This window comes from Podarcis vaucheri (genome assembly GCF_965113315.1).
Source record: "Podarcis vaucheri genome assembly, chromosome: 2".
Classification (NCBI taxonomy): Eukaryota; Metazoa; Chordata; class Lepidosauria; order Squamata; family Lacertidae; genus Podarcis; species Podarcis vaucheri.
In genome coordinates, this window is record NC_138760.1 from 5,673,296 (window position 1) to 5,699,532 (window position 26,237).

General features: G+C 46.8%; 1 protein-coding gene across 1 annotated transcript in view; it reads right to left on the reverse strand.

Annotated features, from left to right (window-relative positions):
- The window catches only part of ESYT1 (extended synaptotagmin 1), a 63,519-nt gene that overhangs the window by 14,981 nt on the left and 22,301 nt on the right, over window positions 1–26,237 (reverse strand). The window contains exons 2-23 of the mRNA XM_082205469.1: window positions 19,041–19,082; window positions 18,799–18,933; window positions 17,275–17,348; window positions 16,467–16,539; window positions 15,752–15,841; window positions 14,558–14,613; window positions 13,948–14,071; window positions 13,685–13,861; window positions 13,391–13,473; window positions 12,780–12,828; window positions 12,384–12,473; window positions 11,591–11,683; window positions 10,083–10,154; window positions 8,982–9,068; window positions 8,750–8,899; window positions 7,867–8,019; window positions 6,660–6,836; window positions 5,043–5,125; window positions 3,412–3,460; window positions 3,234–3,323; window positions 1,890–1,985; window positions 483–554 (exon numbers count right to left, since the gene is read on the reverse strand). Of these exons, the coding sequence (XP_082061595.1) occupies window positions 483–554; window positions 1,890–1,985; window positions 3,234–3,323; window positions 3,412–3,460; window positions 5,043–5,125; window positions 6,660–6,836; window positions 7,867–8,019; window positions 8,750–8,899; window positions 8,982–9,068; window positions 10,083–10,154; window positions 11,591–11,683; window positions 12,384–12,473; window positions 12,780–12,828; window positions 13,391–13,473; window positions 13,685–13,861; window positions 13,948–14,071; window positions 14,558–14,613; window positions 15,752–15,841; window positions 16,467–16,539; window positions 17,275–17,348; window positions 18,799–18,933; window positions 19,041–19,082 (2,115 nt within the window). The remainder of the gene's footprint in view (window positions 1–482; window positions 555–1,889; window positions 1,986–3,233; window positions 3,324–3,411; window positions 3,461–5,042; window positions 5,126–6,659; window positions 6,837–7,866; window positions 8,020–8,749; window positions 8,900–8,981; window positions 9,069–10,082; window positions 10,155–11,590; window positions 11,684–12,383; window positions 12,474–12,779; window positions 12,829–13,390; window positions 13,474–13,684; window positions 13,862–13,947; window positions 14,072–14,557; window positions 14,614–15,751; window positions 15,842–16,466; window positions 16,540–17,274; window positions 17,349–18,798; window positions 18,934–19,040; window positions 19,083–26,237) is intronic.

The window sequence follows — 26,237 nt, forward strand, 5'->3', positions numbered from 1 at the left end:
AGGTCTTTAAGGACCAGTGTAATATGGTCTCGGCGGCCGCTCCCAGTCACCAGTCTGGTTGTCGCATTCTGGATTAGTTGTAGTTTCCGGGTCACCTTCAAAGGTAGCCCCATGTGGATCGCATTGCAGTAATCCAAGTGGGAGATAACTAGAGCATGCACCACTCTGGCAAGACAGGTAGGGTCTCAGCCTGCGTACCAGATGGAGCTGGTAGACAGCTGCCCCAGACACAGAATTGACCCAAATGACTCAATGGAGATCAACTGACAAGAAGAAGTCCTTGCCCTTTAAATAGGGGTGAATGTAATATCGTGGCTTCGTCTTTTCACCCTCAACCCTCCACCTCACCCTCTTTGCCAGTTTCCTTAGACTGCTCATGTGCCACCTACCCACATCCTGCCCCGAAGCAATTCTTTACTGCTCACTCCAGCACAACCCTTTCCCTATTAAAACAACCACCATATTTTCCCCCTTGCCTTCACCTTGGTCTTGTAGGAGACACCATGGACAGAGAGACTGGCGTAAGGACTTGGGGGTTTTGAACCCTTCCGCAGCTGGGAAAGAGAAAATAGTTGAGAGTTTCTAGAATGCTCAATTATAAGCAGACACAGTGTGTATTTTGAGCATGTCTAAGCACGTAGCACAGGCCAACAATTTGCTCCAGTGGGAAGCCCTATATTCTGTTTTTGAACATGCCTTATGTATTCTCGTAATGACTGTCAAACACCTCTATACACTATTGATTTCATACAGGCGGAGGAAGCAAGTGGCTTTCCCAAGGCATGCAAGCGTGGGGCAAAACTGATGTAATGGTGACACAGCAGTGCATAATTTTTTAATCCTTGTGCCTTCCCTGTTCATTTGTACAGTGGTGATGGAAAGAGTCTGTTTTTCGTAGCTCCACAGCCTTATCTTGCTGCACCCTGTCTCGCTTTAATCAATTTCCTACGCTTCTGGCTGATTTCCTATATTGGAGCTAGGATGGCTTAGGTCAGACAGGGAAAGGACTGCCTTTTGCTCCCTCCTCCTCCAGGAGTGGTTTGCTGGGTGGAACAGAACTGTGGCAATAGCCTCCCGGCAGCAGCATCACTGTTGCTGACCAGGAGGGGTAGGAAGAGGGAGGAAGAAGAGAGATCTGGGCTGTGCAGGTGCTCAGGCCAATCCCATCCAGCACTCCCACTGGTAGGACCACACAACCCCAACCTTGCTTCCTCTGGACAGCAGCATCAGTGCTGCTGCTGCTGGAAGCCCATTGCTGTGGCTCTGCCCCACTGAGTGAGCCATTCCTGGCTTGCTTTTAATTTAATATGAAGTGCAGACTGCAGCAAAAGGGAGAGGGAGGTCTAACTGAACAATTGTAGAAACATTGCTTTAAGTCTGCATTGCTGCATTTAATTTTGCATTATTATATGCTGCTTTCACAGCTGTGAAGTGGTTTATAAATTTGCAAAATAAACTGAAAACCCTGCCCTTCTCAGCCAGGATCCCAGTGAAAATCACCCTGCCTCCACCAGCACAGCAATGAGACTTAGGCTAAGAAAATACTTCCAGATGGCGCCCAATGTTTATGGGGGTGATTTTAAACCATCTCAACATACACTGGTGCCCCCGCTTAGTATTAAAAGGGAAAGGGGGACCACAGATGAAGCTGTACATTATACATTTAACAGGATGTGTAATTAGGCCAGGAGTCTGCAGCTGAGCTGGGACTTAGTAAAGGATCCTTAGTTAAGGTCCAATACAATATTCCACATTAGTCCTCTGCTAGACCTGAAGGAGAGAGAGCTCTTTAGGATGTCCAAGGAGTGATTGGCAGCTTCCCAGCTCTCTTGGCATGTGAAAGGAGCTCAGAGCCCCAGCAGGGAGAGGGGGTCTGTACTGCCACTCACCGGCAGGTCAGTGGCCCTGTCAAGGAAGACTGACAGCAGGGCGGATGACAGCTCCTCGCTCTTTGGTGTCTGGATCAAGCTATTCACCATCAATACCTGTGAAAAGTGGAACACATTAAGGACTATGCTTAGACACAGCATCCATCAAAACTATGACTGTCACATGATAGTTTGGTAATCTGCACCCATCATGTGAACAATTCATCACAAGATGGCCTTCTTGCATCAAAGAGAGGCAGTTGTCAGCGGGAAGATCCCCGGCAACGGTCACATGAATTGGCCTTGTTCTTGTAACTCTTGTAACTCTGACCCAGCCTTCCCCTCGTGCCTTCCAGATGTTGTTGAACTCCAGCTGCCATTAGCCTCTGTCAGCATGGCCAAGGATGATGGGAGTTGTAGCCCAAAAACATATGGAGGGCACCAGGTCAGGGAAAACAGCTCTGGCCTGACAGGCAGACCCTTTGAAAACCTACCACCTGTGGCTGCCCCAAGTTCCCTCTCCCAGCTCTAATATCCTTGGAGCTGGACATACAGTTTCCAAATGTCTGACCTAACAGAAAAGAGTATTTTCATTTATGCCTCTATAAGGGTATTGGGAGAAAAACATGGTTTTGCTTAAGCACCACCACCTCCCTCAAGAAACTCAAAAAACTGTTTTTTTTGAGGAAGGTGGTTATGCTTAACATAGGGACTGAACAAGTTGCAGGACTCTTTGCTGGTAAGATGGACGGGGCTTCCTGGAGGGACCATGCTCATTCCAGGAAGCCCTGTGAGGCAGGAATCTTGTGCTCAAATAACCCCAAACTGCTATGAGCAAGCGACAGGCCTTCCTAAAGCCAAAAACAAGCTCTTAAAACATTAGAAAAACCCACGTTCCCTCGCAGTGGCGTGGTCTTTACTGGCAAGGCTTTCTGAAGTGACCACGAGACATGGCATGCTCTCATGGTCACTCCAGAAGGCCCTGAAAGGAACCTCATGTTCCCAAGGTAAGCGCACGCATCCTGCCCTGTCCCTCAGTTGTTATTATTTTGCAAAGTCCTCCTACTTCTTGTGCAAGAAGTAAAAAGAGTACTTCTTTCACTGAGAGTGAAGCATTCTTTGAAAAACCAGCATTCTTTGAAAACCCAGCATTAGTTCCTCTAGAGCAGGCAATCTGAGGAGCAGCTCTCCTTTCAGAGTGGAGTAGCCTAACCTTAGTCTGAAAGCCTTTGGGGAGGACTTGTGCTTTGCTTTTAATGCTTGTATAGTTTTTAGTAGCGTTAAGCTGCCCTAGAGGCTAACAACCCCAACCTCCACCCCTATGGGGCAGTTCTCTCAAGGCTCCTCCCTCCTCTCTCCAATTACCTGCTCCAGCTCAGCAGCACTGGGCGTGGGGGGCAAGCACTCCAGCTTCACATGGAGCCGTCCTGACTTCACATCCTCTAGGGGGAGCCACTGAAACCAAGAGCAGGGGGTAAGACCAGCACAGCTGCTGCACATCTCCTGCCCGCCCTCTCCAGTGCCATTGGTGCCACTGACTTACCTCGTCAACAAACTTTTGGCTTAGCACTCGTCTCAGAGGGATCTTACACCTGAAAGGGGATGGAGGAGGAAGAGGTGAGTGAGAAGGACAAATGGCTTTCTTTCTGTCACAGGTTCTACTAAACTGAATTAACACCATGATCCAGGTGACATGAAGCACAGGGCCTCGTCCTAGTTTGCAATCCATGCACAGGTTACTAGGAGTTACTAAACGTCGACAGAAGGTGTAAACTTGCAGTCTGGTAACATGGATCACTGCCTTGTCGTGGCGAAGGGGCTTGAATAACTCAGAGAAGCTATGAGCTATGCTGTGCAGGGCGACCCAAGACGGCCAAGTCATAGTGGAGAGTTTCGACTAAATGTGATCCACCTGGAGCAGGAACCGGCAAGCCACTCCAGTATCCCTGCCAAGAAAACTCCATGGACAAAAGAAGACAGAAGTGCCTGGTGTGCTCTGGTCAATGGGGTCACAAAGAGTCAGACACAACTAAACGACTAAACAACAACAACAACATAGGAAACTGCCTTAAATTGAGCGAGACAATTGCTCCATATACTGTTTAGCTGCAGCTCTCCAGGATTTCAATTAGCCTGCCCTGATTCACAGGCCCAAAGGTGGGCCAGTGAGAGTGGTTTGATGCAGGGATGCGAAAGAAGGATGTAAAAAATGCCAAAGTGTTCAATTCTAGTGATTTCTTGGAAGCATAAACTTACAACCCAGTCTGCAAAGCTTCACATTCAGAGCCCTGGGTCCTCCAATTCTAGTATGGTGTGGAGGGCAGGCCCTTATTTCAGTCGAAACACTCTGGAACTTAGTTCCAGAACCTTCCCTGAGGCAGACCCTGGATGGACTGGGAGTTGGTGCTGCGTGCGTTTTCAGCGCTTTTAAAGGTTGTCGGTGCAGCACGTGTTTTCAGCGGCTCCCTAGAAAAAACTCAACCACCTTGGCGCCCCCTAAAAATAAGCCCAGATCCACCGGGAGTGGGAGCTATGGAGATATCTAGGCTCCTACCATGAATGTTCAGCTTTCATTAAGAAAACGAAGTCTAGTTGTTAAGCTAATGAAGATACAAAGACAAATGTAGAGGCAGTATTCTACCCAATGTCCGTGTAAGAAGCAAAATCCACTCCCAATTAATGCCAATGCATAGAGATGATTGAAAAGCAGCTGTATTTCACCTATAAAGCTGTAAATTAATAAATAACTATGGGTGCATCCAGATGGGGTCTTAATATTGCAAAGGAATGGTTCACATTTTGAAAGCAAGTCATTGGCAACGTTTTTCTTAAATTTTCTGAGGAAAGTATAAATCAAGATTGGCACATTGATGCCAATGACATTATGTAGATGCTGCAAAAAAACCTCTGAATGCACAAAGAGCACCGATTGCGCAACAAACGCCCATCTGGAAGCACCCTTAAATGCCTTGACTTTAGGTGTTTTCTGCTTCACTCTGATTTACTAAGGCTCACCAGTATAAATTCTGTGGCCGTGGGATTGAAGACGTCGATAGGAAGGGAGGGGAGTGCTTTCCTCCCTCCTCCCATGTCACGGGGTACTCGGGCAACTCAAAGGAAGAGAGGTGAGAGTGTTTCTGGCTTGTACAATTTTTCATTTTGCTCCAGACTTACCTTCCCAGGAAGTCATCCTTGTCAACATCTTTGTCATATAAATCAAACTCCACGTCCTGCCCTGGGACGTTACTCACAATGACCTGGAGGATATAGCAAAGTGGATCACCATACAGAGCCACACAAACCAGAAGCAGCACACATTCAGGGATCAACTTTAGTAGATTAAGAGTGAAAGCCAATGTTTGTTCTGATCTTGGCTCTGGAAAGCAAACACACTCATTAGGCCAGCAATGGAAGGTGGCGGGGGGGGGGGGACCTGGTTTCCTGGATTCTGTCCCCTACCTCTTTGAAAGGGCCTAGGTAGGGTTTCATGTTTGGCCAAATAATTGGTTAGATTAGCCAATCAAACATTGGACAGCACTATGATGTGAATCAATTAATTAAAAAAGACCAGACAGATTTTTACAAATATTTTTAAACCATAGCTTTTATGTCTTTATCGATGGGCCAAGTTTGTGAAACTAGGTTCATACACTGAAGAGGCTGGGTGTTAACTGAGACTGAGAGTGAGTAATGCTTTATTGATCTGTTGCCTATTTTATCTTGCTGATTTTTTTGGAGACAATTCTTTGCTGACATCTATCTTAGACTTCTTGGCAATGGGTGCCTGTGCATGATTCAGTAAATGAATGTGTTGTATTGTGTGTGTGTGTATAAATAACATTTTAAGATTCCTGGTGACAGATCTATATCCTCTAGGGAGCAAAAGATGAAGGGCATATATTTGGGACTATTGGTTTCTATCTTTGGCTCCAGCAGGAAGTGGGATTTGGCAGGAATTCATACAGAAGCTCAATGCAAAAATATTTCACTTCAGGCTCCCATTGGCACATTGCAGATGGAAGCTGAGTGCATATTGCAGAAGACATATCCAAGTTGATCTTTCAGATGATTTTATTATTTTGGAAGAGGGAGTTGAGAGACAAGACACGTTCCTGTACAATGTACCCTTTAGATGGTATGACATTTCTGAGTATTTTTGGTCTTAGTGGCATTTATACAGCACTGAGAATCCTCTATGGTAAGCTGAGATTGAAACACTGCATTTAGGTTTTATGGCCTTCCATTCTGGGGCCGTTTGTGCGTCCCAAATACTCCACCCAGCTGTGAGTGAGCACCGCCTGTTGATGTGGAAACTTCTATATGTAAAGAACTTCCAAGTATGTAATTACTAGGCAGAAGTAAAAAATGCTGAAACTGACTGACAGACGCTCTAGATGCTGGTAGACTCCACCTTCCATCATCCCTGACCATACTGGCTGGGGCTGATGGGAGTTGGAGTCCAACAACCACTAGACAACCATAGGTTCACTATCCTTGCTCTGTACAGAACCAAAGTAAAAACCTGAGCAGGCTTCATTTGGGTTTTCTACAATTTGCGTTATACTGTAGTTATTCTCAGGTGTGTGTCCAAATCAGAAATATGCAATGCTCTGTTGTGTGCTTTCCTTTCATCCATCTGATTGCAAGGAAGACATGTATCAGTTCTGTTTCAATTAAGATAATCTGACTCTGTTGCAGAACAATTCCCCATTAAACCCACACTCCACCACCACCAGCCAAGGGCGGAAGGTCCAGCAGATCCAAGCTTGACGTGTCTGCGTGCATTCTCACCTCATAGATCTCGCTCCAACGCGGGTTGAGATCCTCTTTGATGACACGGCTTCGGAACTTCTGGCCCCCCAAGCGCACTTTGACATAAGGGTCTGATTTGCCCTTTATCATCCCACCCATGAAGTTATCCTTGGCAATCAGATTCTCAGCTTCCAGCAGGTGAATGCGAATCACACTCTGAGGGGAAGATGAGAGAAAAAGAAGAAGAATTTGCCTGAGGGAACTGCAGTCATCATCCTACAAAGCAACAGGTCTCTTATCTCGCTTTTCTGGGGTCCCCAAACCATCCTAGGTTTTTACGAGAGCAACACAATAATTTTCTTCCAGTAGCACCTTAAAGACCAACTAAGTTAGTTCTTGGTATGAACTTTTGTGTGCATGCACACTTCTTCTGTGTATCTGAAGAAGTGTGCATGCACACGAAAGCTCATACCAAGAACTAACTTAGTTGGTCTTTAAGGTGTGTATCTGAAGAAGTGTGCATGCACACGAAAGCTCATACCAAGAACTAACTTAGTTGGTCTTTAAGGTGTGTATCTGAAGAAGTGTGCATGCACACGAAAGCTCATACCAAGAACTAACTTAGTTGGTCTTTAAGGTGCTACTGGAAGGAATTTTTTTATTTTGACTATGGCAGACCAACACGGCTACCTATCTGTAACTGGAACAATAATTTTCATCACAGTAACTGAAGGAGGCAGAAATCAACTAAGATTAGAGGTTGGAGCACCTAGCTTCTGTAATACCATTATTTTTGCTGTAATCAATTAAAATTTCATCAAAACTCAAAAAAGCCAAGCTAAATATGAAGGGGGAAATTCATAATTTATGCAATTTATGTTAAAATCTTTCATATCTTTAAAATATATAAATAAAGAACATAAAACTGGTGATTCAGAAGGGTCCTTCAACTTTGTACTGTTATTTTTACTGAAAGAAGCTGAACTGTTAACTGATGAGACTGTCTATAGCATTATTATTCAGCACCATTGTTTGTGACTGGTATCTTTGTTTTAGATATTTCTGTCTGCTCCTGCTGATTTTATGAACTTTTCTGTAGTTTGTTATTCTTCTGTGGTTTTATATATAACCCATCCTGGGATCGTAAAATCAATGAAGGGCAGGATGGACATATATAAATACATACATTACATCATTTCCTGCTGCTGCTCAGGAAACATCAACTCTCTCAAGGAGACAACCTTACCTCAGTGCCAAACTCAGCATCTGGGCTGGCCTTGGTGGGGCGAGGAGGCCTGTCAACACTGCTTCCAACATAAGTACCCTCCGTGACATTCAGATTTCCTGGGGGGCATGGCCGGGTGTTGAGGCAAACTTCAGGGGCATCCAGATACAAGATCTACAGAAATATTGGCATACAGGGAAGCAGGAGGTTAGGAAGCAAAGTCAAAATAGTTAGGAAGCATCGGCCTGTTGAAGGAAGAGGACAAAACGTAACTGCAGGGCCAGATAACAAACACTGGCATGTTTGACTGACTCTGGATAATCAGTGAAGAAGGGGAACGGGTAGCTCAGGGCAAAGAACCCTCTCTCAAACAGCTGGTTTTCAAAAAAGAAAATGCAGCTGGAGATTCACTCATAGATCTCCAAAGTTTTGCCCTTAGACTCCACTTGTGTTTAATGCCCAATGCTTAGTAGCCCCATGCTATATTCCGGGTCCTTTCTTCACTCCTTTGTGGCCCCTGTATGTCCATAAGGCAGGGGTGGTGGACTTCCATCCTTGCCCTGGCTGATGGGAGTTGAACTACATCTGGAGGGCCACAGATTCCCCATCCATGGTTCCATCTTGGGGAGAAGGGAAGGAGACAAAAAAAATCCAACTAGGAGTAACAGCCATTCAGAAAGCCACCTGGCCTCTACCCGCAATCAAAATAGGCAGCTCATACATTCTGTAGAGTATATCTTTCCCTTCCTCACTCTTGAAAAAGAAGCTCAAAATGCTGTTTGTTTTGTTTTAAATAAAGAACATTGAGCAGTAATTGTTGAGCTGGCATGGAAGGGTGAATAGGTGAATCATCATCATCAGAGATGCAATAAGTCTTTAAGTCCGCAATCGTCAAGTGTTTTACCCGCATAACGAGTTTCATGTAGATGCGGCTGTTGAGTCCAGAGTTCTCCAGTTGGAACCATTGGTCAAGAACCAGATTGTCGGCACTCAAAAGACGGGACAGATGGATTGTGAGGGAGCCCAGGGTGGTCTGGCGGTTGTCGTCTTTGACCTGCCGGAGGGTGAAAACAGCTTTTGCATTTCTGTGCAGGCAGAACTATGGGAAGCATTCTGGGAAAGGTGGGGGAGCCTACCTGTATATCAATGTCCTGAGTGGTTGGGTCTTGCAAGAAGAAACGGAAGGCATCATCCCAGACAGGAGAAGACGTGTTATAGACAACCTGGTGGTGTGAGGGAGAGAATGACAGTGAAGAGGTAAGAAACAGAAATAGCACCCATTTCTGTGGAACATCAATCATTCAAGCAGCAGACTTCCTGAAGCTGCTACACTCAAAAGAAGAGGAAGGAGCAGCCATGAGCCATGTCCTGACCCAACTCCACCAGAGAAGCCCTTCAGTAAGCAGCTGTCAATTAAAGTGCTGGACTGGGTAATGGGGGATCAGGGCTCCGATCCCCTCTGAGGCATGAAGCTTCCTGGGTAACACTTTCTCTCAGTCTAACCCTGCTCACAGGGTTGTTGTGGGGATAAAATGCAGAGGGGGCAGGGGAGACAAGGTGGGAAATAAACACAATAAAGAAAGAAGTATCTTAGGTAAAGGTAAAGGGACCCCTGACCGTTAGGTCCAGTCGCAGATGACTCTGGGGTTGCGGCGCTCATCTTGCTTTACTGGCTGAAGGAGCCAGTGTACAGCTTCCGGGTCATGTGGCCAGCATGACTAAGCCGCTTCTGGCGAACCAGAGCAGCGCACGGAAACGCCGTTTGCCTTCCCACCGGAGCGGTACCTATTTATCTACTTGCACTTTAACGTGCTTTCGAACTGCTAGGTTGGCAGGAGCAGGAACCGAGCAACGGGAGCTCACCCCGTTACGGGGATTCAAACCGCCGACCTTCTGATCAGCAAGTCCTAGGCTGTGTGGTTTAACGCACAGCACCACCCGCGTCCCAATAAGTGTCTCACTTGTTATTAAACGATAATTAGTAAATGGAGGTTATAGCCATAACCCCCCTGCACCATCCATCCTGGCCTGTGATACAGTGCACCAAGCAACAAGACCTGGATTATCATGGGATGTTACCAAACTGAGAGAAGGGGAGCTAAAACCTGCCAGGTACCTTAAGCTTGCCACCTCCGTTGTGACTGTTGCATGCACCCCATCATCAGCACCCCAAGTGGTTACACCTGGAGGTGTCCAATGAGCAATAACTAACAGACAAGAATGAATTAAGCCCTTACCTTGCTCTCACAGGTGACATCTTGAACGGAGAGCTGTACCATGGGGTTGGGCTCTTTACTGGCCTTCTTCAGCTACGTACACGATGAGGTGAGAGAAATGATGGACACAGAACATATCCATGAACTGTACCGCCCTTAACAGGTTTGTTGTTGTTTAGTCGTTTAGTCGTGTCCGACTCTTCGTGACCCCCTGGACCAGAGCACGCCAGGCACTCAGGTTTATCCCAACATATCTAAGAGGCCCCACTCTTTCCTTCTTGGCCTAAGATGAGGCTCAATGAAACATCCAGTTCCTTGGTTAAATTGTGCCAGGTGGCGACAGGGAACCCATTGCCCGCTCCCCATGTTGCTGGACTACAAGCCCCATCATGGTGCCATGCTGGCTGGGCTCATAGGAACTGGTGTCCAACACCTCAAGGGTTGCAGAGTAAGAGCTGAAGGGCCACCAGCTCCAGCTTCAGCCTCTTGCGTGAGCTGACATACAAGCAAAGGGCTCTTTCACCTTCGCAGCATCAGCAAAACAAGTTAGTTTGGCAAAGCCCTTCCCTCCTTCATTCAGTCTGAGACAGAAAGGGCTCCTTATTGCCTCTCCCACATGAACAGAAACACAGGCCCTGTCACGAGTTCTTCCCTTACGAAGCCTGGCTGCTGATTTCTGAGCTCCAGTAAATGGAAGTGAACAGCACTGCTGTGTAACAAGGGGTAGTCTCTGCCAAAGCCTCTACTGCTACTTACCCTGGGGAGGAGGGTTGTTTTAAAGAGCCAGTTGCCCATATCTCAGCTTGCATAGAAGTGCCACTTTGCACCTTCTAGGCCACCAGGTGTGAACCCACCTGTTGTTAGTCTGGTGCTGCCTAATAAGAAGCCCCTAAAACTGCCATCAGTTTATGAAGCTGGACAGCAAGAGCACACAGAAGCACATTTTGGGTGGCCCCCTTACAATTATGCCATGCTATTTGCCAAATCCCAAATACTGTATCTAAAAGCAGGTTAAATAGGGCTGCCAAGGAACTGGAGACTTGGGACTCCTTCTCTTAAGTGTAAGGTGGCTTACAATTTAATAAACAACAAGCTCCCACTTTTGCTAAAGGGAAAGGGCCATCTTTAATATTTTCTTCTTCATCAAATTTGGGAGTGTGTGGAGTCTTTTCTTTAGCTGTGCACCGAGTTGGGAGGTGGGAAAAACCTATTAATACAGGAAAGGGCTCGCATTTTCAACATCTATTATTTGGAACAGGGAATGGGAATCTGTGGCCCTTCAGATGTTGCTGGACTACAACTCCCATCATTCCTGACTATGGGAGCTGGAGTCCAACAATGAAGCACCAATGGTTCCTCATTCCTGATCAAGAAGAATATTGCAATACTTGTTTTAACCCCCCCCCCCACTTATATCTGTTTTGGGATATGACAAAGTAAGACATTTAAACACACAACCTATCCACCCCAACCAGACCCAACTAGAAGAGATCAGGAAGCCTGTATCATCAAGGTTTCTGACTACTCACTGGGAGCTCTTGTGCCCTGTCAAGATAGACAACCAAGATGGCTGCTGACGGTGGTTCTGGTTTGGAGGAGATAGTTTTGTTCCACTGGAGAACCTTTAAACGGCACACAAGAAGCAAAACAAACATAAAGTCAGCTCCACTATTTTCCCCCAAGATACCTTGCTGTCTTTCACCTTGAAGGACATCTCCCCCCACGCCACCCCCCCAAAAAAACCCAACAAGCTGGGGAGACACAAACAATGGGAGACACAGATTTCTCCAAAGGATATCTTTTTATTTCCATCTCTCGTTTACTGATTTGTTCATCTGAGCCCAGACCACACAAGAGGTCCAAGTATTGATTCTGCCCCGAGGTCTTCCAAGCCAGTTTCCCACAGAATCCGACTTGCCTCATGGAAACAGAACCAGGAGTCCTGATTTCCGTGCTGTAGTTACGATATGACTTGGGAGTCTGAATTTGGAATCCTCCATCCAGGGTCATTCTCCACTCCTCACATATTGCTCATTTCTGAGGAAACTCTTCTTCAAGGAAATACCTCATAGAAAAAATGGGGGGGGGCTCTAGACTTGCTCAACCAACCCAAAGCATCCCCCATTTTAAAAGGGTTCAGGATTAAAGGGGGTAGGGAGAACTTTTCCTGAGACCTTGGAAAGCTGCTGCCAATCAGAATAGACAATACTGGGCATCTTCCTGCTTTTTTCAGAAAAGCCTCAACTCAGGCCCAGCCAACTCCAGACACATCTCCTGAGCTGAATTGGCCTCCAGGTCAAATTAGATCAAGGTTACACTCACCTGTTCCAGCTTAGAGATATCTGACATGAGGGTGTGCCACTCCAGGCGCAGGAGCACACGAGCCCGGCCACCATCTTGCAGAGGGAACCACTGCCAGGTGGGAGAAAGAGGGAGAGGATTAGGAGCACAGGGACAGACTTTGAGTCTGAGGTACCATCACACTTACAGCCAATGGACTCTTCCCTCTAACTATATTGCCCAGATCTACATGATATGGCCCACTCTGCCCCCCTCCCTCTGTCCCACCACTCTTCTCACGAGAGTCTTCAACACCACCTCTTTACCAATCTATGATGAAACACCCTTCTTCCCCACAGATCAGATCTCAAACTCAAAGGCTATCCTGTTGTCTGGCACCATGTATGAAACCAGCACTGTCCCCCCTTCTGCGCTCACCTCCTCTAGCACACGAGCCTTGAACACCTCCCCAAAGTCCAGTTTCATCCTGAGGAAGAAAAGAAGGTGGTAACATTCGCATAAGTGCTGTCTCCTCGCTTTCAAGCCCAAGGTGCAGCAGATCAAGTGACCCTCATCCATAGAGATCCCATCTCCCATCATGAAGAAGAGAAGAAGAGTTTGGATTTGATATCCCACTTTATCACTACCCGAAGGAGTCTCAAAGCGGCTAACATTCTCCTTTCCCTTCCTCCCCCACAACAAACACTCTGTGAGGTGAGGGGGGCTGAGAGGCTTCAGAGAAGTGTGACTGGCCCAAGGTCACCCAGCAGCTGCATGTGGAGGAGCGGAGACACGAACCCGGTTCACCAGATTACAAGACTACCGCTCTTAACCACTACACCACGCTGGCTCTCCAATTTCCAGAGCTGGGGATGAAACCAATGTCTCTGGGGCCTGAACTGGCTCTGCCTAACTCTTTAGCCCCCAAGTCCTCTCAGCATCAGAAAAAAGAGCAGAGGAGCTCCAGTTCCTCCCTCCCCATAGCTACTCACCCCGCTAGGTCTCACTCCCCTGACAGAGCTGGAAACAGAGCCCATCCAGCCTCTCACCTGCCCAAGAAGTCATCCTGATCAGGGTCCTTGTCAAACAGCTCCACCTCCAGTTCCTGCCCCGGTACCTCGTGTACAATGAACTGTGGGGATAGTGAGGTGGGGGGTCAGAGCAGACACCACCTATTGTGCAGGCCGGAGGGGCCCTCTTCAGACAGAGAAAGGAAAGGAATGACAGTTGTGTTGCGTGAAGAGGACAAGCTAAGCCAGGGAGGGAGGATAGAAAGAAAGGGGGCTGAGCGTCCCCCTGAAAGTTTGCACTCAATTTTGCCACCTCAGCTGGCAGCCAATTACCTCATACATCTCATTCCACTTTGGGTTGAGGTCTTCATCAATGACTTTGCTGGTGAAGACCTGGGTTCCCACACGCACAACGGCGTATGGGTCTGACTTGCCCTCAATCATCCCTTTGATGTACTTATCCTTGGACTGCAGGTCCTTGGCCTCCCTCAGAAAGACACGGACGACCCCCTGCAGGGGAGAGGCATGCGTCAGGCGCAGGGCTCTGGCCCACTCACAAGGATAACCCCCTCCCCCTCCCCCAGGGCCTGCCTTACCCTGGGAATCGGGGAGCGTAGCTGAGCTGCTTCGTGGAGATCGGGGACCAGTGGAATGAGCAGGCGGTTGGGGAGAACCAAGAAAGAGGCAATGGAGTCCATGATCATTGTGTCAGACAATGAGCTGCAGAGAAAAGCCTTCTGTTTTAATGCAGTATACACCACCCTGCCTCTGTGGAGACATCCCAGCAAATCCTTCTGCCACCCTGCAGCCCCTCCAATCTCCCAGAATACCTTTCTGTCCCACTGCACCCCAGAAAGTTCTTCTCCAGCAAGACCCAGTTCTCCCACCAACCAATTTCTTCTCAAATGTTCTCACCTTTTTTCCATTGCACTCCTCACCAGTCCTATTGACTTCAGTGGAGCCAACCCCACTGGGGTTAGGATTGAAGTCTCCCCCCTTTACCCTTCTTGCACACTCAGCTGCTCTGGTTATCTCCAAGAGAAGAAGCACTTGAGAACATAGAAGCCTCATTCTTTTACCAGAGCAATAAATTTTGATGGAGGAAGCAAACAAGACAACACCCTCTCCGACCTCCTACAAGAGCTGCAAGTCCAGAGGCCAGAAGTTCCCCATCTCTGGTTTTATCGTCAATCATCAAGCATTTACCTCAGTCCAGGAATGTCTAAGAGGTTGGTCATTCCAGTCCAGTTAATGTCCAGAGTCTGGGAAAGAAGGGAGAGGTGTGATTTAGAACCAGTTACAGAAATACTGGGTGTGGGGGTGGATTTGGGTGGGGGGTTGGGAAGAAGCAACCAGGACTGAAGATATCCAGGTTCAAATCTCCACTCAGCCTTCAAGCCCACTGCGTGACCTCAGGCCCCTCGCCCTCTCTTTCAGCCTAACCTACCGCACTGTCAGGAAAAAGCAGCAATGCAAAAGCCAGCTGCAGGTGGCTGGAATGCAAAACAGGCTGTTGCTGTCTGGAACTGCACTAGTGGAGAAAGGGGGCAGTCTATTCTCTGTACTGAGCCCCGGATGTTAGCTCAGAGTGTCATCTGATCTGTACTGGAAGTACAGGGGTGGAGTAGTGACTCTACTGCTGGAGTCTGGAGAGTGCAGACACGTTTCTCTGTACTGCTGAAATGACAGGAATAAAGCCATGTAAATAGTATCCTGTCTGTCTCTTCTCCCCTCCCTGGGGGAATGCAGGGAGGAGGGAGGATGGTGTGTTCTTCTCACGTCTGAGGAGGATCGCCCATTTATGGCCTTGCCTGGATCCTGCCGGGAGACGCAGATCGGAAGGTCAACAAGTATCTCAGTCGGTTGCCCGGGGGAGGCCAGTTAACCTCTGACTGCGAGCTGAGATACTGAGATACTTGCAAAGCCACCCAGAGCTCCTTGGACAAATAAATAAATTCAGTTAATAACTCCTGTGGGGTTTGTCAAAATTACTTGGTAGATCTCACAGCTGCAAAAATGCATGAATCCTCCTGTACTTCATTTTAATAAGAGACTTTGCCAGTTGCAAACCAATACTTCTACTCATGTGCATCACATCTGCACTGGAATGACTGGCCCCTTGAATGTAGGAACTGATCCCCTGCATGTTTTTAGGGAGACAGCATGAAAATTCTGCCTATGGTGCTGTTACCTGCGGCTGTAAAAGCTTTCATTAATGTGGGGGTGGGCAAATTTCTAGCTTTTGTGGTCTCAAGAGATACGCTTGAAAAGTACTGATAATAACCAAAGAGCGGTTGCCCAACATTTCCATAGTGAGGGATTTGGCTTCAACCTTATGCACAGGTCAGTGCCCCTTCCCAACATTTGCAAAACCAGAACGGGACGTGGCAGAAAACTTACCGGACGGCGGATGAAGAACATGGTGAGCGCCCCGACAATTGGGACGTCCCCAATGAGGGGCTCCAAGATGACCCGCAGCATGCCGTGGAGCTGTGAGAAAAAGAGAAGGTTGAGGTCGGATTCTCAGTCAATGCTGCTTTAGTCGTTTATCATATTCCTGTGCTCTGGGACAAGCAGAGGACACAAAGGCAACAGCATCTGGTACAAATGATGCCACCTACCATGCCAGCCACTAATGCAGGGGCAGCCTCACACAAACCACAGCCCCACGGCAAGATTGACGCTTAAATCCAGGGATTGTGGGAGGCTGAGGAAAGGGAGGGAGGGAGGGCTGCCTCCACATGCGGGTTCTTGAAGGGAAGGGAAGGGGCGCCCAAAGATTTCTGCTTTTAATTACCAGGAGTAACTAGGGAGGCCTTCATCACTGCCTTCCTGCAGCTGCAGTGCTTTCTAAATAGTAGCTCAAAGGAATTAAGGAACTGGGTGGAAATGATACCCTTTCAAGGAAGGCCATGGATAAGAAGGAAGGCCTGCAGTTGCTGGGAGCTTGGATTGATCCTGTGCCATGGCAAAGGAGAAGTTCCTTGGGTTAAAAAAGAAGAAGAAGCCGAACTGTCCCTAAAAAGGCAGAGGTCCCAAATCCATTACTGGGAACCGTATCAGCCTCTGAGATTTCTGACCTACCTTTATGAAGTCAAAAACAGGACCACCTTACCTGCATGCCTTTCACCCCGGCCTTGCAGAAAAATTTCTTGACCTCCACATCAATCTGGACGTCACCCACATAGCTGTGTTACAGGGAGGGGGAGAGAGCAAGAGACCAGCATGAGGCTCCCAGAAACCAAATAAAGCCATAAGACACTGCAAGAATGAAACACCAAGGCCCTAAAAGGGAACAGTTCCCCCCTGTTGGACCATTTTTTCAGGGGTTGCTGATTTTGTATGCTCTTCTGTCCCACCCTGGCCCTCTCTCTTGGCCAAGAGGTGTGTGGGGAAGAGATACTGCAGATATCCAGCATGGTCCGTGAATGCAGGCTCTGCATAGGAAGAAACATTATCTTCACCCAAAGCAGAGCCTCACAGCAGAGCAAGGGATTCTCCCTTGTCTCTCCCTTGCAAGTGACTTGTCTCTTTAAAGGAAAGTCAGCTGTGACAGGGCCAGAGGGATTGCAAAAAAGGAAAGGGACATAAGAACGCAAGGAGGCCCCCGCTAGATCAGCTCACATGACCTGTGCCAACGTTGGCCAACCTGGCGCCTCTGGGAAGCCCACAAGCAGGGGATGAGAACAACAGCGCTCACACCTTCCCTCTGCAGTGCAGCTCAACCTCCGCAGTGCAGGACACAACTTGCCCTCAGATCATGCGCTCTTCCAGGAAAGGGTGTAGAAAAATGCTCAGGTACCAAATTGCAGCTTGTGGGCCATTCAATAAAGAACAATCCGCTCCCCCCCCGCCCCATCCCGCCTTGATTCCGCTCCATTTATGAAGCTAACACAGGAACGTAAGAAAACCTTAGAACTTACCTAATGTTTAGGTCCAGCAAGATTTGCTTCTTGTTCACGCCAGTGTGAACCTTCACTCCAATGACCTTGAGGGGCTAGGAGCAGAAGAAGGGTCGTTGTTTAAGTAAATAAAAATAAAAATAGACTAAACCAAGGGAGGCAATGCCCCACCTCTCACTCCCCAGCAGTCTCTGTTAAGGCAAACTGATGGTCCATGGATGTCAAAGCTTTGCCAACGATATACCTGCCTCTGGGATAACCCTCTGATCCCTCTTCCAAGACACTGCTGCCGCTCAGTGGGTCGACTGAGACCCACCAAGAGGTAAAATGGTTTTAGAAGGACTGAAATTAGGCTCCTGCACATTTCTGGCTCAGCTCTGGTTCAGGCTCAGGCGTGGGCAACCCAGGCTTTGGCTTGGGCTCGGTGGCGGGACTCGGGGGGCTCAGCAACTTTGTGTCTGGATTTTTACCTCTTGAAATATGGCAACCCTAAGGTCAGAGGACCAGGAGCTAGGGAACATTAGCCAAGAGGGAGAAACACAGAATTAGGTTAGATCCCTGTAACTTGAACAATTGACAGTACTGCCCAGCCACCCCAGGGAACCTGAGCTTTCAACAACATTCAGTCAAAGTCATTTAGAAATAAAAAAAAACTTTAGTGTATTAACTAAAATGTTGTTGCTACTTAAACACCTTGGATACAGGCCCACGGCGCAAATTTGGATAACACTAGTTAGATTATATGCATACGTGTTTCTGGGCAAATGAAACTGGGTGGTTGGGGTCTCCACCAGCATGGAGCTTTACAGTGCTTCCAGCAAAAGGGTTGTAAGTAAATAAATAAATGGAAAAGGGGCAGAGGATCTAGAGGCCAGCACAAAGGACCTTGGATTTGAGTAAGGAGGCCCCACCCACCCTAACAACCCCCCTGCAAAAAGGCAGTGTAATAAACGCAATGTGTATATTAATAAAGCACTGGCTTCTGTTCTAGAAACTAAACCCTCCAACAAACACACAACAATCACAGAACTGCAAAACATATGTAGCTCTAACTCAAATGTGGAAGCTGGAAGGAAATAAATAAGATAGCGATGATAAGACTAGGATGGAAAGGCAAGATATAAGATTGTGGTCCTTGGTCCATTAATAAGGAATCACCACCACCCCAGGAGTAAGTATAATGATTACGCAGCAGAATGATTGGATTCACAAAATCTTATTATTGGATTTTCCGCAGCGATACAAAATGCAAGACCATAAAATGTTCCTGCAGGATTATAATGTAAGGTTTCAAATAAACTAAGAAAAAATGTACAGACTACTGCTAGCATCCCAATAGGCGAAAAAATCCATGGCACTAGCGATGCATTAAAAAAATATATCATTCAGTGCTTTCAATAAATACTAGCCCAAGGTGTGTCTGGGGTGGGGAGGAAACCCTCTGCACATATGGGATGAAATCTAATTATTTCTTTTCCCTTATTTATGGACTTGTCCCCTGGACCATGCTCTCCCTTAAAATTTATTTTTTCAGCTGACAATTACCTTCTCTCCCATGTCAACCTTGGTGAATGTAAAGGTCTGCAAATGGGTGTTGGAGGCTCGGATGCTTGGAGCAATGTTTTCCACCAACAGCTTCTCCATGTACTGGCCAAAGAAGGGCCAAGCCTGGGCCAGGATCTACCATGCCGTGGGGAAGCATGGAGGGAGAGGGAGAGAGAGAGATGTTAGTACTGTCATGATGCTGCCATGGCTGGGCAGGAACAATTCAGCCGACTGATTCTCACCTTGTTGAGCCATTCAGCTTTTTCAACATCTGGGAAACTGACCTAGATAAAAGAAAAAATATATATAGATTAGCTCCAGTTGCAAGGGACCCACCTGCTGTGGGTTCCTAGACAGACTAGGAAATACCTCCCTCATTCCCACAAAGAGAGAGAGATTGTGCATCACTCTTAGGCAAGATTACTTCACAAGAGGAATTGGTGAGACTTTACTACAGAAGATCAGTGTGGTGTGGGGCAGGGGGAAGGGAACCTCAGGTCTTGGGGCCCAATGTGGCCTCCAGGTTTATCAGGTCCTTGGGACCCTCCTCCCCAGGACACAGCCCTCCCTGACCCACACCCTGCTTTAGTGCCTCTGCCAGGCAGGAATGTGCCCTTGAACTGCAAGTGGCTATTGTTGTCTGGATGTGTGTGCCTATGGAAGAAGCGAGTGATGGGTGGACTGAGGAGGCTGGGCTTGAGATCCTGGTTTAGCCATGAAGATCACGAGGCGCCCTGGCCTAGCCACCATCTCTCTTCCTGATCTCTAACCCAGGGTAAAATGGGAGGACATCATTTGTGCTTCTTGAAGGGCACACTACAACTGTGAACCGTGAAAGAGAGGACAATTTGGATATCTGGTGCAGGAAGGAGCACCGTAAAATTCCCAGTATTTTTTTAAAAAGCAGGTTGCAGTATTTAGCAATGCGAGTTCTCAACAGCTGGCTACAGTATTTCAAAGCATATACCATAACATTCCGCTAGCAAAGACAAATTGAGCCACCAGCTAAGAGAGGTCTCAACTCACTCTTTGAAACTTTTAAGATTATCGCTAAAACAACAAACCTGAACTTAATTCAGCGTATTCACGCACAGAGCTGTGTTGCTCTGTGTTGCACGCACAGAAACCTCCAACACACCAGATCCCCTTTAGCACACACAATTAGCTGACGTTACACAGTTTAGAAGCCTTTCCACACAACAGACTCATGAACAAACAGGAAGGTTATCAGGAAAATATGTCACTGAATATAGGCAGAGCTCCAGATGGGGGATCATGAGCCTGGAGTTCAGACCCTTGGACCATATTATGAGACAGTTCTGCACTTAGTCATTGTCCATCATGTCAGCTGTTCAGTGGAGCAATTTTGGGGGAGGCAGAACTCCAAGGGGACCACAAGGCTGGAGTTCAGACCCTGGGATGATAGGATGAGACACTGCCACACTTAGTCATCGTCCATCCCCATGTCAGCTGCTTGGTGAAGCAATTCTATCTTTGACCGTGCATTTTCTTAATCCGCTTGCTCAGAATTGAGTGGGGTGGAATTGAAGAGGAGCGGCTGCAAGAGATTCTTTGAAATCCTGCAGGGCGAGTGGGTGATGGGGGACATAAGGAAAGCAGCTGATCTTCAGGCCACGGTTATCAAGCACACGCCCGTCCTCTTCCTCGGGAATCATGCTACTGGCAGCTTGAGCACAGCCTGCAGTTTCATAGAGGGTGTGAGCCCGCTGCTATGCGCAAGTATATATGCGCAAGTGAGAGAGATAAAGGAGGAGAGGCCTGGCACATTACAGACAGAGGCGGAGGAAGGTCAAGTGGTGCCCGGTGTGGAAAATTTCTTGCCACCCCCCCCCCACATTGATATATATTTTTTGCCTGCAAAAAATGGTTTTACGTTATTTCATATTTTCTTACAAAGGAATAATAAGAAGTAATAATAATAATAATAATAATGATAATAATAATAATAATAATAATAAACAACTGTTATTTATATCCCGCCCTCCCCAGCCAAAGTCGGGCTCAGGGCAGCTAACATCAGATACAAAACGTTGGTATAAAATCAAACAATAATTAAATTACCCCCTAAAAACATGTCAAAATCAAATTAAAGTCTAATTAGATGGCTTTCCACAGGGTAGGGTTGGGAACAGTAGGTGCTCCACTGAATTGAAATTTCAGCCTTCACGACATAGGAAAACGGCCAAGTAAACAGCTATTTTCATGGAGGAGGGTCACGATATTAACAGATATGCATGAAAGTTCATATATAGCTATATAATCCCTCATGTAGTAAGATTTGGAGCAGGCATTTTCAAAAAAAAGTTTTTTATGAACTGCCCTAGTAGGGCAATTAATTGTTCCTTGATAATTTGTCACCCATCTCCAATGATGGAACCTGGGACGCTCCCCCCCTTCCTACGCCCCCGATTACAGATGCCCTATTCAGAGCTCAGTTGTTAGTAGGAAATAGGTGAGGAGCCTGTGACTAGATTGTCACATGAAACTAAGCAGACACGTATGAACCGAATCGGAGGAAATTGCCACTCACTAAGGTCATCAGTGGAGGCCCTCTTATGTGCTCCATCAATCTGTGTGGGGCTGGGATCAGGGAGAAAGACAGAGCTTCTGAACTCCCTCCCCAGAGGGACTCACATTGCCTCTTTTCTTTCTGCCAGGTGGAAACGACCTTTCCTTTCGAATGATAATGATGTATGCCTAGGGTTCCTGGACATACCCAGAATACTGCAGTTGGTAGCAGTGTCCAGGTAAAAATTGGCGAGATGTCCTGAAAAATCCGGATTTTCACTGTTTGAAATACGGTAACCCTATATATAGAGGGACACGGGTGACGCCGTGGTGTAAACCACTGAGCCTTGGGCTTGCGATCAGAAGGTCAGCGGTTCGAATCCCTGTGACGGGGTGAGCTCCAGTTGCTCAGTCCCTGCTCCTGCCCACCTGGCAGTTCGAAAACACGTCAAAGTGCAAGTAGATAAAATGGCGGGAAGGTAAACAGCATTTTCGTGTGCTGCTCTGGTTTTGCTAGAAGCAGCTTAGTTACGCTGGCAACATGATCCAGAAAATGCCGACAACCCCAGAATTGTTCAGACTTAACTGTCAGGAACCCAATATATGCCAGCCCTGCTTTAACCTTCTCTGATTGTGGCTTGTTAATGCTTGTTAATGCTAATGTCTTCCTGCTGTTGCTTTAGTTAATCAGGATGCTAGGATCGTAATTGTCTTTCCCAGCTGTTTTATGATGCCTCAGTCATTGTGAATGATATCTTATTCTACTGCTCTTGTTCTGCTTTTTTGAAAAAAAATCTGGTTGTTTTCTAAAAAACTGAATTTAAACATACTAATGTGAACAAGAAAACAAATGGAAAATTAATTTATTCCCCCAATTTTATCTTCTCCATTCCCAAAAGGTGAACTTCAAAGACACGACACCTCCTCATTCTCAATGGCTCACACCGAACAGAGTGATCTGACACTTTCATATAGCAAGTACATGTTATTTTGGGACGCAGTATCACAGGAAAACCACATCATTTCCAACAAACTTGATACCGGTAAATTTGAATGAGAAATCTTTTTTTTGTTTTAAGCTATAGATGCATTTGAGAAGTTTCATAGGAGAATGGTGAAAATACATGGCTAAGATATAAATCAGCATCAGGACTTGTTGATGCACACACACAAGAATGCATCCTCCTGCCTTTTTTCTTCAACTGTGAAGAAAAGCTTAAGTACACATGGGTGAGGTTGCACCTAATGAAGTCCACAGAAATTCCAGTGTTGGAGCACAAATGTAGGAGAAGAAACAGCCCCAAACCTCCTTGCATAACACTAGAAGCCTCCCACACCCTGCCGCTATTCCACAGCGCATTCCTCTTCAAAGTCTGGCCCAAACTCCTTTTTGTCCCCCTCAGAGATTTCTATTTTTTAAAGTGCAGATTAAAATGAATGAGGAACTAGCATGTGGAAGCAAAGCAAATTCCTTGACACAGAATGTGGATCACAGTAGTGCAGAAATTGAGGTGTCCCTATCTACAGCACAGGAAGCACAAAGCTTTCAATTACTCAAGTAAAAATTGTTGTGGAGTTTTTTTGGGGATGGGGAGGGGAGATCAAGCAAGCAGATGTCAACCTTTGCCTCCCTCTTGACTTATGATTTTAAAAAAGCTATTGTACAGAATGGTAAAGTTTGAGTTTTCTTGTCCATGACTACCAAGGAAGTACAAGCTGAAGTAAAAATAAAATAAAATAAAAAATCGATTGTTCCACAATTGTGACAATTATTAGGTAATGAAGGAATGCAGACTTCATGCAATGCTGGAAAAACAGATTATAAAACAACAATGGATGAATTAAGTCTGCCTCATACAGAGAGAAGAGAAATGATGCGATGGTTGATACCAGAAATCTGCTTCAGTGACGCAGAACAACTCCTGCCTCTCTGCAGACACCTGCTCTCTCTTACTCCCACTCAGCTAGGCTTTTGCACTCCTGTGCGATGCCTGGTTCACTGCAGCCAACTTCAGTTAAATTGCCATGGTAACTAACACAAACAGGAATGGCCTAGCACAACAAGGCCACAACCACAAGCTTCACCACCCTTAGTCGGAAACCCACAGCCAGTGAAAATGAAAGCAGCCAGTTTCCCCCACCCACTCCACTTCCGTGTAATTTCAGATTATTTTTTTAGAACTAGGACTCGTGAACCCTATATTTTGGTTTCCAAACAGTTAAAGAATAATGGTCAAAGTATTAGAATGGGGAGGTGGGGAAACAGATATGTCGCCTTACTCATTCAGATTTACCTGGAGCCACCTATTTTGCACAGACCCTGAACTCTTTCATTCTTGCTCTCTGCTTTTGATACAGCAGGCATGAGTAACACAAGTGGGGACTAGTTACAGATAGGTAGCCGTGTTGGTCTGCCATAGTCAAAATAAAAAATTCCTTCCAGTAGCACCTTAAAGACCAACTAAGTTAGTTCTTGGTATGAGCTTTCGTGTGCATGCACACTTCTTCAACAAGTGGGGACCGATGTGTGAAAGACCCAGCTCAATTCCCACCCACCCCACACAAAAAAAGGTTCACTGTTGGTCTGGAGAAGAGCTCATGTTTATTCCGTATTTACATTCCACTGTAGCCTTGAAGCAGCTCACACAATTATTTACACCATTAAGAAGGTCAAGAAAAGCAATGTCAAAAGAAGAGTTTGCCCTAAACCTTTGGCCAGCCAGACGTTGCTGGGCTATAACTCCCATCGTCCCTGGCTGTTGACCAAGCAAGCTGGGACTAGTGGGAATTAAGAGTCCAACAACAGCTGAAGGGCCATGCAGGCCCCCCATCTCTGCCCTAAACCTTCCACAAATTGCACCCCACAACAGCAGGGCCCTCGCAGAGGGGCAAGGCACAGAGTTTCCCATCAGGAAGTGGTCCTCTGGTCAGTGGATAATAATAAATAATAATAATAATAAATTTTATTTATATCCCGCCCTCCCCAGCCGAAGCCGGGCTCAGGGCGGCTAACAACAATCAATGGTTCAACATTGTAAAACATTCATTATAAAATTAATTAAATCAAATTAAAATCAAATTAATGGCAACCATCAAGCAAAGTTTTGTGCAGATTGCCAGAGGAGGGGGTCAGGCTGCGCCCTGACAAAAGGCCTGGTGGAACAGCTCTGTCTTGCAGGCCCTGCGGAAAGATGTCAGGTCCTGCAGGGCCCTAGTCTCTTGTGACAGAGCGTTCCACCAGATTGGAGCCGCGGCCGAGAAGGCCCTGGCTCTAGTTGAGGCCAGCCTAACCTCTCTGAGGCCTGGGATCTTTAGGATGGGAGCTCTGGGCTGACCTTCAGCTCCTTCTGTAGGCAGATGCAATGGGGGTTCTCCCCAGGAAAGAAGAAATAAGAGGGAGCAAGCTGGAGAGTCAACTGGTATCTAAGGCAGTGGTGCATTTCCAGCCCAGAGGACTTAATTGATATCAGACAGGTCAGATACAGAACAGTGTGGTGATTAAGAATACAGTGGAAAAGCTGTGTTCCTTTTTATTTATCTTTAAATAGCTCTCATGCCAACTCTCAGTCTGCCTTTTTGAAAAAGCATATGGATTGTAACTGGGAGAGGCTGTGTGGTTGTGGGTCTTATTTCCACTGCTGCCTAAAATGTACAGATTTATGTACAGTGGTGCCCCGCAAGACGAATGCCTCACAAGACGGAAAACTCGCTAGACAAAAGAGTTTTCCGTTTTGGAGGTGCTTCACAAAACAAATTTCCTATGGGCTTGCTTCGCAAGACGACAATGTCTTGCGAGTTCCTGCTGGTTTTTTTTCCTCCCCCCCCCTTTTTCTAAGCCGCTAAGCCGCTTATCAGATGATCCGATCAGCAGATAAGCCGCTAAAAGCCGCTAATCCGTCAATGGGCTTGCTTCGCAAGAGGAAAAAACCGCTAGACGAAGAGAATCACAGAACGGATTCTTTTCGTCTTGCGAGGACCACTGTAAATGATGCTTTGAGGACTCCAGTTGAGATAAACTAAATCAATGCTTGCAGAGCACACTGATAAAGGTCAGAATAGTCCATACTGGGTCAGATCACTGGTCTTTAACTGGTGGGTCAGAACACACTGCCAGGTCACAGGAAGGAGGGTTGGAACAGCAGCACAACTCCCATCTGTCAAAGAATTAAGAAGCCCCCCCCCCCCCCAAATGCAGGCTTGAGTTAAAAGCAAGCCCCAGTTTGAAGACCTTTAAGACTACTGGGCTAGATGGATGGTGATTCAGCATCAAGTACAGTGGTACCTCGGGTTACATACGCTTCAGGTTACAGACTCTGCTAACCCAGAAATAGTGCTTCAGGTTAAGAACTTTGCTTCAGGATAAGAACAGAAATCGTGCTCTGGTGGCGCGGCAGCAGCAGAAGGCCCCATTAGCTAAAGTGGTGCTTCAGGTTAAGAACAGTTTCAGGTTAAGAAAGGACCTCCGGAACGAATTAAGTACGTAACCTGAGGTACCGCTGTACCTTCATGACTCAGAATAGTAGTTTCATGTGCTCCCAGGACAACGGGCAAGGGGAGGTGGGGAAGAGAGTGTGAAGAGGGCAGCAGAGATTCAGTCCCTTTTGCCCAACTGGGGAAGCTGTATCTCTCCAATATAAGAAAAGAGGTTCTCCCTTGTGTGCGCTGTCCCATCACGGCCCCTGAATGTACAGCAGCTACTCGAGGTCAATTTGATCTCTATAATATTGTCAAGAGGAGAACTAGGACGGGAGCAAGTCAATAGACGCCTTTATCCTCTGGACAAAAGGGACCTTATGTTCTGCTGCGTGGGTGTGAAGCCTCCAGCAGTACACAATGCAAGCAGCATGGCCAGCCAAACTCTTAAAAAGGAGGCTGCATGCATCCACTTCTCTGGCTGAGTATGCTCCTCG